At 37.4% G+C, this 12,205-nt stretch overlaps 1 protein-coding gene across 1 annotated transcript in view; it reads right to left on the bottom strand.

Moving 5' to 3' along the window:
• PPARGC1A (PPARG coactivator 1 alpha) overlaps nt 1–12,205 on the bottom strand; it is a 97,261-nt gene that overhangs the window by 33,003 nt on the left and 52,053 nt on the right. Inside the window, exons 3-7 of the mRNA XM_006207014.4 lie at nt 9,992–10,186; nt 7,891–8,013; nt 6,807–7,011; nt 2,834–2,879; nt 2,651–2,724 (exon numbers count right to left, since the gene is read on the bottom strand). Of these exons, the coding sequence (XP_006207076.1) occupies nt 2,651–2,724; nt 2,834–2,879; nt 6,807–7,011; nt 7,891–8,013; nt 9,992–10,186 (643 nt within the window). The remainder of the gene's footprint in view (nt 1–2,650; nt 2,725–2,833; nt 2,880–6,806; nt 7,012–7,890; nt 8,014–9,991; nt 10,187–12,205) is intronic.

The following is a 12,205-nucleotide window of genomic DNA, read 5'->3' as shown; positions in this document are numbered from 1 at the left end:
TTAAAATTAGGTATCTATCAATAAAAGAAATATTAAAACTTCTGACAAAAAGAAAACAAAAATAAGTGCTTTTTTGGTAACACAATAATTTCACCAATAGTAGAAATGCAAATTAAATGATATTTTAATAAATTAGCAACACATTTTAAAAACAAAGATACTTAATGCTGGCAAGGATGTAATAAAGCAAATATATAGACATAGAGCTCACAGGGTGATAAGTGGAAATGCCTTTTTTGGAAAGTAATGTGGCAATGTGTATCAGAAGCCCCCCAAGATATTTATATCCTTATAGTCAGTTTAAACAACTACTAGGAATTTATTTTGAGAAGTATTAAAATTTACCAACAAAGGTTCCCACTGCAGTGCTATTTCCAAATGCTAACCCTTGAAAACAACCTAAATGTATAACAGTAAAAGAATAATTCAATAAATGTTGATAAAATTTGATGTACCTACTCAAACTACTGTTACACAGCAAGCTAAGAGCCTGATAATAAAAGGTCTGTGATGATGTAAAACTTCCTTATTAAAACATTAATTGAAAAATCAGGATGCAATGTTCCGTATATACAAAATGATCACAGATGCAAAAGTATCCACAGAAAACAATGTAGAATGATGAACAACTTTTTCCTCTAGTTTGTATTTTTGATATTTTTAATAGTAAGCTTACATTATTTATAATCAGGGAAAAATAAAAAAAATGTTTCTCTAATGGAAAGCTTGGTATTGGTATATACAGTGGAAGCTTTCTCAATCCTGTCTAAAATACAGTTACTCACACCCACCGGCATTCTGAATACTCGGAGTTAACAGATTCCTTTCAGCTGCGTTCTTATTGTGTGTCAAGGTAGTGTGTTTTCCCAAATCCATTAATGTCCATCATACTGGTGACTGAAATTATGTAAGATAATAAAATATGATGTGAATGAATGAGATATGAGCAAGAAAAGCTGTTTCTCTAAAAAGACCCAATAAAGGTATGTCATTAAAAGAAGGGCTATCAAATTACTGAGTGGTATCAGAAAATACTGGGAAAACATGGGGAATTATGATTACGATTTATGTAAAAAAAATCATAAAAATCTAGAATGATTCTTCACTCAGCCTCCCACACAAATATCCTTAATTCTTTTCCTTCAGAAAGCAAGAAAGGAGAAGTGGCTACCATCTCTGACGCTTACTAGTGCAGGATGTGCCAGGAAGATGAACGGATTCCAGGTAGCAAATTTAAGTTCATGGCAAAGGTCTCTGTCTTATGCCAAAAGTTTTATATTTGAATGTATATTTATGTTTTAAGCAAAAGGAAAAGGACAAAACTGTGTATACGTCAATCAACTTTTTAGATAAATCCAAGCACTCACTCACTGATCAGCTAAGAAAGCCTCTACTGCACCTAATAAATACACACAAAAGTTACTTATAATCACATATGCAATTGTAATTTATTTAAGAATGATACTATGTATATGCTTTATAAGTGAATACATGTGTGTATATGTATAGAATGATATATTTATATATGTGCACACACACACAAAATATATATAAATACCATGAAATTAACTGCTCTGCTGCTTGACCAAATCATGCAATCAGGCAATAGACCTTTCATAAGGAGGTAATTTAGCAAACTCAAAGTGTGAAATTAAACTTAGTGACAATGACCACGGTGCGTGTAGGCACCACAGTTCTGCTTGAGAGCATCTTGTTTAACTTACTGTTCCTTTTCCCTTATCAGCAATGGCCAGAGCCAGGAAACTCCTTGTTCAGACATCCTCAGATTCACTTTCTGGTGGGGTTCAAGTACCGAAACCCGAGCACTTAGTGCAAAGGTGCCGTCTGCACTCAGCTCAGAAGTCTCCCTGGGAACTTTTTGGATTAGTAAGTTTCTTAGGGGTTAGTTCAAGTTTTAAAGTTTCTTCCTCTTCAGAACATGAAGGAAGACTGGCCAAATGAGTTCAGAGGTCCCAATGATGAAGAAAATTGCTCTTGTTAAAAAAAAGTTAAGGACATTTTGTTTTGGTGAATGGGTACATTTTCATCTTTCTCCTTTTGCTGAAAAGGTATAAAAATAGTAACATGTATAGGAGGGCATTATACGGTTAAGTACAATGGAGAGAGAGAAAATATTTCATGTGAAGCATTGATCATTAGTAAACCCGGGTTCAAATCTTTGCTCCTTGCTTTCTAGCTCCGTGATCTTGGGCAAGTTGATTAACATCTCTGAACCTTATTTTCTCATCTTAAAAATTTAAAAAAAACAAACTACCACCTTTCTCATGAAGTCGTTGTGAAATTAGCCAAAACCACTTATATGCTTGGCCTATTTATTGAATTGGAGACCAATAAATGTTCATTTCTTCTCCTTTTCAAGTTTTGGTGTCTTAATGTGAAATAGGTTTATTTGTGGATCCAAATCAGTAATATACACAAAGGGTCTGGCCCAGGCCTAACACACAATAAATGTCTCCTTTTAAAAAAAAAAAATAAACAATTGAAAATATTTATAGAAACTTCCTATCCAATGTTGTTTGCATTCTTTGTTAATTTCATTAATCACCTAGCGAATACACTCTATTGTTTAATACACAATTCACAGACATGCTCACCCACACAAAAGGTCCAGGTGAAATGTAAGGCTTACCTGCAGTTCCAGAGAGTTCCACACTTAAGGTTCGTTCAATAGTCTTGTTCTCAAATGGGGAACCCTTGGGGTCACTGGAAGATATGGCACATTTATAAAAACAAACTGAAATGGAGTTGCTGTAGACAAATGTATTAGAACCCCCTTCCCTTTCTGAAAATGGTTACATTTCTTAATACTTACTTTGGTGACTCTGGGGTCAGAGGAAGAGATAAAGTTGTTGGTTTGGCTAAAGGGAAAAAAAGGAAACTAATTATGAGATATTGAGTGTTTCTCAGATTTGTTTTCTTTCTACAACAGTCATGTTGGAAACTGGAAACTGGAAAACTAAAATAAGGAAATCCCTGAATATTGGATCAAAGTCAGACAACAGTCCATTATGCTAAAACAAATTTCAAACAACATTTGCATTGGTAAACTATCATTTGAAAACACAGACGAAAACAGAATTTTCCCCCAAATGTAGCATCCCTGTTAAGGATACAAAATTTGCATCAGATCATCAGAGAGAAATAATGTTTTCTGTTTTAATTTGGAATAGAGTACACGGTTTGTTTAGACAAGAAAACAGCAGAGTAACTACAAGATGACAGAATGTTATGAATATTCAGTTGATTTTTCTCTTAAAATGTATAATTTGATGTCTAGCCCTGAGAATCAGTTATTTCTGTGAGGCCAAAGCTCACTCAGTCACCATTCTATTCACTGAAAATTAATTGAGAGATTATAGCAGATTGTGGACACTGATCCACACAGTTTAAAAGGGGTTCAGATTCCCAAGTCTAACAGACAGCTAGAGATGCTGTTTATCAGCTGAGAGACCTACAGACTTGCAGAAAGAGCACATGTACTTTCTTTTATGCTTCCTAAATCTTACCTCCAACAGGAGGCATTTCCCAATTATGAAGGGTGGAGTAAGAATCTTCTCACTCCAAAATTTCAATTGCTTCTCCTTGGCAGTCTTGTATTTTGAACAGAAGGAGGGGAAAACATGATGAGAAACGTACTTGGGATATACATCCACATACTATGTGTATATATATATATATATATATGCTTATCTACAAAGACATATTTATAATGTGTGTAGGTTTTGTCAATTTTTTTCTCATTAAAATAACTACTTTCAAAAAGTCAAGAGGTAGTCATTTACGTAATGTAAATCACAGACTTGAAACCGAAAAGGTCTTTAGAATAAACTCTCTTATTTTATGGATGAAAAACCTGAGACCTAAGACGCTAACTGATACTTCCAAGGCCATAAAACTAGCTACTGGCAGAGTTGGGCCCAGAATATGTTTTCTTTCTCCTATTATCAAAAAGAATCGCATTCAATATATACTACAGCAAATTAATCAACCTGAGTAATTAAGGTCCTTTGAAATGTGAAAATATTATTTGTATCCAAATTAGGTTGGAATTAGGTACTTTACTCCGATAAATAGTATTTACATATTTAATTTGTAGATTTAGATTTAGTTTTTAAACAATTGAATGGTTTATCATCTATCCAATGTGCATCCAGAAATATGAAACTCATGCTGTCTTGTACAAATGAGGTACATTGATTGATTGGCTTTTTCATAAATACAGATAAATGAACTGGTTTGACGTTAATTTTGTAGTATTTCTGGTATAATGAGCTTTTCAAAAAGAACACACTTCACACTGATGAAGGAACTTCACCAACTTTTATGGTACCCAACTAATAATTAAAATAGTGCATACAGGTGCGACAGAAAATATCACAGATATAAATTATGTGCTCTGTCATCCAATAACGTACACTGAAAATCAGCCACTGGAATTCCAGGTTGCAAGCAGAGGGTAAGCCATATGGAACGCTTAAAGGAAGATTCCAAAAGTTCTGATAGTTGAGTACAAGGGAGGCCCATGGCAATAGAAGGAGAGGAACAGACAGGGGTCAGATTTAATGGGACAAAATACCAACAGGAAAACAGGAAATGGGGGCTACAAGAAAGGTACGGCTTCAAAAGCCCATGCTCACAAAAACTACCATTAGAGGAGCACTGATGTGGTTTACTCCACGCTATTCCAGCGACTGGTGGACCAGAGACGCTAAGATCCTTGCGGACAGCGATGTATCTTTTTCATGAAGATTGTGGTATTTCGCTGAACGAATATATCAGCAAGCGAATGATAAATGAACAAATGGGACACCCACTATCACCAAAGTCCAGACCATTACTCTAGGGAGTTGAAAAGAACTTGTCCCCACAGTGTTACAGAGAGCACACATGAATTTTTCACAGTGTGAAAAAATTACAATACATTAAGTAAGACAACCTCAGTAAATCCTCACAGTTATGGTCTCTAATTGTTCACATATTTTTGGCATTAAAATTGAATCATCATTTAAATAATCCCTGAAACTCAGCATTTATTTCCTGTTAGTTATTGACGGTCAGCCATGTTTACATGTTTATTCTTTTTTAGACATTTAGGAACTACAGGATTTTTTTTTCTTGTCAACCAGGTTTGTTCTTTTCTGGGATAGCTTCTGATGCCTCACCACAGACAACATACCTTAAAAAAAAACAAAAACCTACATACAGCAGGTCTCATCTAAAGAATATGTCCTTCACAGGCTAATTTAATTCTTCGCTGCCATGGTTTCTAACACTGTACAGTAATATTCAGTGACACGTGGATTTACAAAATTAAAAAACCCTCAAAATCCAAAAGGACCAACTAAAATTGGAAAAAAAAAATCTTTAAAACGTGCTGCTGGGCTGGGTTCACTGACTACAGGATTTCAACAAGTTTGGGGCTTTTAGCTCCAGAAAATGAGCTCATGACTAGGGCGAGACGGAGAGCAGCCAGCGAGCTCTTCAGTTCTCTCGCTCAGTCCTATGGCTCCGCTGCGTCTGCCCTAAGAAAATTGCTCCAGCGCATGTGTCTGAGAGGCCAATCAGGGCGAAGCAAACGGAGAGAATCTGGCTCATTTCGATAAATACATTTCCTTGAACTGGCAGAAAAGGGTGGACGGTGATATCCACTGGGGAAAACCTAATCGAGACCTAATTAAAAATATTAAAGGAATATGAAAATCCCAGGCCTATGGTGAGGTAGGCATGAGAGAGGGAAAATCAAAACCCTGGGAAAGAAAAGACATATTAAAAGCAGCGGCAACAGCATACCTGCACGAAATAATCATGGTTCAAAACAGGGATCAGGGGCTACTACTCTACAGCTGGAAGGGGAATTGGGGAAACAAAAAGGGGAAAAAAAAAAAAAAAGGAGGTGGATGTTTACAATTGCTATTTTAGAATATGTTTATTTCCACTACAAAGTTAGAGGTAGAGATAAGGTGGAAGTTAAATATTTTAAAAGCAACAGAGACTTTCAACAAGCTCTCTTCGGGCCTCTATGACCAGAATATTTTAAAGGAAGACGCCAAAAGAAAAAAAAAAAAAGAAATTTTCATTTTTGCCAGGAGAGGTTTTTCCCAAATCACCCTGATCTGCCTCTGAAGCATCAACCTTCTAGTAATGTATGGGGGCAATAAAATCAACCCAGATGTTCAGTGTAATATAAGCAATACTTTTTTTTTTTTTAAATAGAAAGCCGTTTTTTTAAATAGCCAGCAATTTCCAAATCCTTACTTACAAAGTAAAATTTGTGAGTATGCCATTTGGTCTAAAAAAAGGAGAATGCACAGAATAATTGGGAAGGGTTGCATAAATACTATTTACTATTTCTTAAGGGATATACAGCAAATCTACTGTGCCTCGTTTTTTTTTTCCTCATTAGTGGGAGGGAAAAAAATAAAGCTCTTTCATGAACTGGCTAGACCAGCTTGCTCAGAACTTCAGTTATATCAGCAATTCAAAGATTCGTTTCCACCACATCTGTTGTGGCAGTTCCCTCCTCCCCACCTCACTCCGGACCCGGCTAAAACAGTTCAGGTGCATTTTGGTGATGGTGAATTAGGCTGCACATCAGCTGAATCAGATCTGTTCAAGTTGTGCCTCAGAAAGGATATTTTTTACCCCCAGCTAAAAAAGGTGCTGAATTCTCTTTTAAGAGAGACACGGATGGAACAGAAGCCCGCAGTTCCCGTGCTCAGCCCCGCGCATGCTCACTTTGCCGTCAGCGCCCTCGCCGGCAGCGTGCGTTTTGGTCCCCAGCCTACCTTGTAAGTGGTGAGACTGCGCTTGTGTGTGGGCCTTCTTTCTGGAGGTGCATTTGTCTCTGCTGCTGTTCCTGGTCTCTGTGGGTTTGGTGTGAGGAGGGTCATCATTTGTGGTCAGATACTTGAGAAGCTCCGAGCAGGGACGCCTTTGTGGCTTTTGCTGTTGACAAATGCTCTTCGCTTTATTGCTCCATGAATTCTCGGTCTTAAAAACAAGGCATAAAGAAAAGCTAAAATTAGTGAACTGAACCTTATCAGAATGGATATAGGTTTTCTGAAGAGATGAGATTTTCAATGAAGTGTTCAGTCTAAGTGTACTAGATCTATGAGCTGTGAATAATTGTTTGCAGAACAAGGAAAGAAAATTACATTTAAAATTCCTAAATGACATTTATGCAGCTTTTTATTTCATTTCTCCTACATTTCAATGTTCCTACTCAGCAACATGTAACTAACAAGACCCTACAGCGCCTTTACTGTGAATAAAAAAAAAAGAAGAAGAAGAAGAAGCCGGTTTAAACCTTAATTTGCCACTGATTGCCAGAGCCCAGTATTCACAATTCTCTTAAGTACCCCTTAACGCTCCGTTTTCACTCACAGTGAATGGCAAGACAAACATTGTTTAATACAGCTCGCTAACTGAATTATGTCATTGCCAGCATTCCATCCAATTAATGGCAGAGATAGATCTTTTGCAGTGATTCCAGAGCAATCTTTCTCAGGTTAGGCAGCTGGCAAAATGGCAGTGCTGCATCTTAAAGTCACTCGTAGATGATACCAGCCTATCAGCAAATTTTACTGTAGCCCACACTGCTGCAAGTATTAAGAAAGTAGGCAGGACGTAACAGACGGTGAAACTTGCATTTCAGTCATCCGAAGACAAGGCGGAGATGAACTCCTCCTAGCTTTAAATAGCTAGAGCACCGCTTTGGAAACCCATTTCACAACCTGTTTCACTGTTGGGAAGCCCCTGCAGGATCCCAGCTGAATTAATATATAGAAACCTATTGCTTGTTTCATAGCTTTAAGCAAAAGCCCCTTGTTACTTCCCCTCCCGCATGAAAAAGAAATGTTACATCTGTACCTTAACAACTGCAGGGTTGGTTCTGATCCTGGGATTATGGTTTGCATGGTTCTGGGTACTGAGACCACTGCACTCATTGTAACTTAGCTGAGTGTTGGCTGGTGCCAGTAAGAGCTTCTTAAGCTAGAAACACATTGGGGAAGAAGAAAAGCAAACGAAGTGATGCAGCTTTTAAGCAACGGAATCAGGTGTTGAAATTTTAAGCTTAAAATTAATTAATTCTCATTACAAAAGTGAATCCAATCACTCTAATTATAGCACATCTTAACACAATAGCACTAAAGGAGATTTATTTTTTTACTATTAGTTTTTTGGTTTTTTGATTTTTTTAAACGGACGTCCTGGGGATTGAGCCCAGGACTTCTTGCGTGCTGGGCATGCGCTCCACCATTTGAGCTGTACCCTCCCTCTCAGGAAACTTATTTTTTAAAAGTAAGAAAAAGTTTGGCATGACACTGCCAGCTGTGAAAGTGTTACCTTTTCCTACGCTGGAGACTTAGTAGTGTCTACTTTACACTTTTTTTTCTTTTAGATAAAATAAGGCAAAAGGATCCTTCTAAAAAGATTTCCAAATATCTACAAAGTAAGAAAAGGGGTTTTGCTAAATGAGGACTTGGGAGTGGGGAGGGAGTATGTATACATTATCCTCACAACAACCTAAATGAATCAAGCGACAATAAATGAAAAATTCTGTGATTCTTTGAATCGTATTTCACAATCAAGTGTTAAACACTACTGATTCCAAGAATATTTGGGCTAAAAGAGTGGCTGTCACTGAAAAGGATTTTTAAGTAGGTAGAATCCTGGCCTGTGGATCAGGAGATGTGGGTTCTGACTCAGGCAAAGCATCTGCTCTGTCTTGACCTCTTGTCTCTCCTTTTGACCTGATGGCCTTCCCGGATCTCCCTGCTGGGACATATAGTATGACTTTGAGTCAACAACCCCTCTGAGTTGAAACAACAGTGTGGATGAAAACCATTGGGTATCAATGTAAAGACATCAGAATACCTGCCAGCAAAGCCAATGACACTGACACATGGACAGATCGGGAAATACGGATGTTACAGCTGCTTATGAGATAGTCTCCTCTAGGCCAAGCAATCTCAAAATGCAAAGGAATACAAGTAAGCCTCCATAGGTTTACGTGAAATGCTTGTTAACATTTAAAGACTTAGAGATGAGAGAGAAATAACATCTAACTGGCAGGCCAGAGCACATTATTAAAGTTCGCAGGATGGCATCTCATAATTTACATTGTGTGCTCTTACATCAGATTTATAGCAAATGACAAATAGCTACCATAGCTGAAAAGGTAAACTGTGTCTTAGAACTAATAAAATCCCGATCAAGCACTGCATTGAAAAGAAAATTCACTCTTCATTGCCAACGAATCCACTCTTCATTGCCTACCATAAATTTAGGTAACTTAGGTTGCAAATGTGCTATTATTTTTCAATCTTCCTAAGAATTATGGATCCAAAGCCTTAAAATATTGCATACTCTTTGATCTACCTTCTATTTCTAAAATAATATGCATGAGAATAAATCTATAAGCATGTCAATTATTATACAATTTATGATTGTGAAAAATAGAAAAAAAAGACTAAATACCCAACCATAAAGGATTGCTTAATAAATTAGCTCATCTCCAAACAATAAAATACCATGCAGCCATTAAAGATTATGCAAACATTTAAAATTCACAAACACATGTTCATGATCTATTTTAAAACAAGAGGACATTTCCATCACTTTTGATATTAGAGGTTATTTGAAATTACAGGTGAATTTTTCATCTATTCTTTTTCATTGTATACATTTTCTAAGTTCCTAACTGTGAAAATGAGTAATACTCAGATGTAAAAATACACATTAACAGCAGAAGATAGTTTTAAAAAACTGCAGTGAGACCACATGAAGACTGTATTACCAAGATTTTTAAACACAGAATCACAGAATTTGCAATGCTGAGTGTGCTTGGGGATTGTTTTGGCATCAGTCTAAATGAAAAATCTGAACCTTATTGTTACTACATCATACCCATGCAGCGGGTAGCCAGAGGCAACTCCAATTCCTGCTAAACAGTAGGAAGGGTTCTTACTAGGGACGGCTCTTCTGCCTCCTGAGGCGGAGGGGTGCCGTCAGGCATGGAGGAAGGACTAGCCTCATTCTCGGTGGTCACATCTCCATCTGTCAGTGCATCAAATGAGGGCAATCCGTCTTCATCCACAGGGAGACTGTCCAGTGTCTCTGTGAGGACTGCTAGCAAGTTTGCCTCATTCTCTTCATCTATCTTCTGCAAAAACAGAAAAACCGAAGAAGTTACAAGTGAGTTGACGTGGGCAGATGAGTAACACTATTAATCAGCAGCGACTGAACATGTTTAACCAAATGAGTAAGCTATACATGAAATTTGGAACGTCCCCACCAGAACACAAAAAAGCATGTCTTCTTCAAATTCCAAACTTACTTCTGGTCTGAATCACACAATTAATTAATACCTCATCTCTTCCAGTCTCTGATGGTTGAGCTGTCCCATTTAGCCATTTATTGTGTCGGTGTTAATATTGCTAAATATGACCCTGTCTTGTTCATAGTCGTCTTCCACACATTTATGTCTTGTTTCCCTAACTCAATGAGAAGATTTAAAGAATCTCAGGGCTTGAGAGAATTTTAACCATCAGCTATTGCATCTTCAGATACAGTGTTTCAACCTCTCGTACCGCATGCCCACCGAAATGTTTAGATAACCCTCTGTTTTACCACCACCAGAAACTGAAACTAAACTGAGAGAAACTATACACTTTCATGCTTTCAATTATAATCTCATCACTGAACACTTTGCAGTCATTTATTTCTCTCCTGACATCTCTCCCAACTTTAGTCATAAATCTCTAACTGCCTTCTGTACGTTTCTACCTGCTAATAGCTCCTCATCTCAAAATCCAAACTTGGGAAATTTCATGAAAAAAAAACCCTGCTATTTCTCTTGACTTTCTGGGTTTGGGTAACAATTCTTCATACCCTAAACTCTGGAACTACCTTGAGTCCTCTTTACCTGGTCGGTTACTAAGTGGAGTCTTACTTTGTAACACGTCTTACATGCATTCATTTCTGGTGACCAGGGCTACTTTCTTGGGGTTGCCATTACTTCTAACGGGGGCTCTTGCAAACATGGTTGAACTCATTTTCCCCCCTCCCATGCTCATTCCCACCAACACATCCTCAGAAAGCTCATCTTCAGTTATTCATTCCACAAACGTTTTTGAACACCTGCTCTATGTCAGGGCCATGCTAGATGCTGGAGATACAAAGAGAAACAAGACAAAACTCTGCCCCTCTGAGAGCCCTCCAAGGGAAGGGAAGAACCTGTAAACAATTTAGGATAGAAAAGAATATTTATCTGTACTCTGTGAAAAAAAAAAAAAAGCTTTCAGGATCTTCCAGACTGGAGCTTTTACATCTTGTCTTTAGGGCAATGTGCTATATTCTTATGCACCTGAGCAACCAATGCCAATGTGGGCACACAGTGTAGACAGTCATTAATTACTTGCCAAAGAATCCATTGATCTGCATTTTTTTTGCCTAAAATATACATTGTATAGATTACTTTCTTTTCCTTCTTTCAACACTTCACATTGTTTGTCCAGTCTCACCTGTTTCGTAAGTCTTTTTTTTTTTTACGTTCGGTACGCTATGACATGAAGAATATCAGCTAAATTATCCCACACAGATTCTATTACAAAATGCACATATGCTGCTGACATCTAATGAAGCCAGCAGTGCCCACACTTCCTTTCTCTCTAGCACTGAACTCCTGCTAATTGACCTGACAAAATTACAAGCATCACAGTGTAAGACAGCTAATCAGAAAATCAAATTGTATGGCAAGAGAAATTAGGCAGGCCTTTATCACGTATACATTCCTATTTTCACAAAAAAATTGTTTTCCCTCATTACTGATGAGTGTCCCTCCAGGAGTAAAACTAAGAACTTCTTTCTTGTTGGGATTCAAGAAGCCAGGAAGGGCCATTTGTACTCACGGTGGACTTCATTTTTATTTTATATCATTTTTATAAATATATTTATATTTATTTTTAACATTTGTTCCCACCCTCCTAATGCCCCTGGACTTGACATTGTGAGTCAAGTGGTTTTGGGCACACATAGTGGAGTAACAGTTCTATGAGGTTTTAGACTCTAGGGAGGTCAACCCTAATTGGTAGGGGTGAAATGTTAACTTCAAAATGGCACCACTTCCTGCCGTAACTGACCAGTTCTTTAAAATCCAAATTGCTCAATTCAATAACGAGGC

This window comes from Vicugna pacos, chromosome 2, assembly GCF_048564905.1.
Source record: "Vicugna pacos chromosome 2, VicPac4, whole genome shotgun sequence".
Lineage (NCBI taxonomy): Eukaryota > Metazoa > Chordata > Mammalia > Artiodactyla > Camelidae > Vicugna > Vicugna pacos.
Note: the sequence above shows the minus strand (reverse complement) of the source record. Positions and strands in the feature narration are given on the sequence as shown.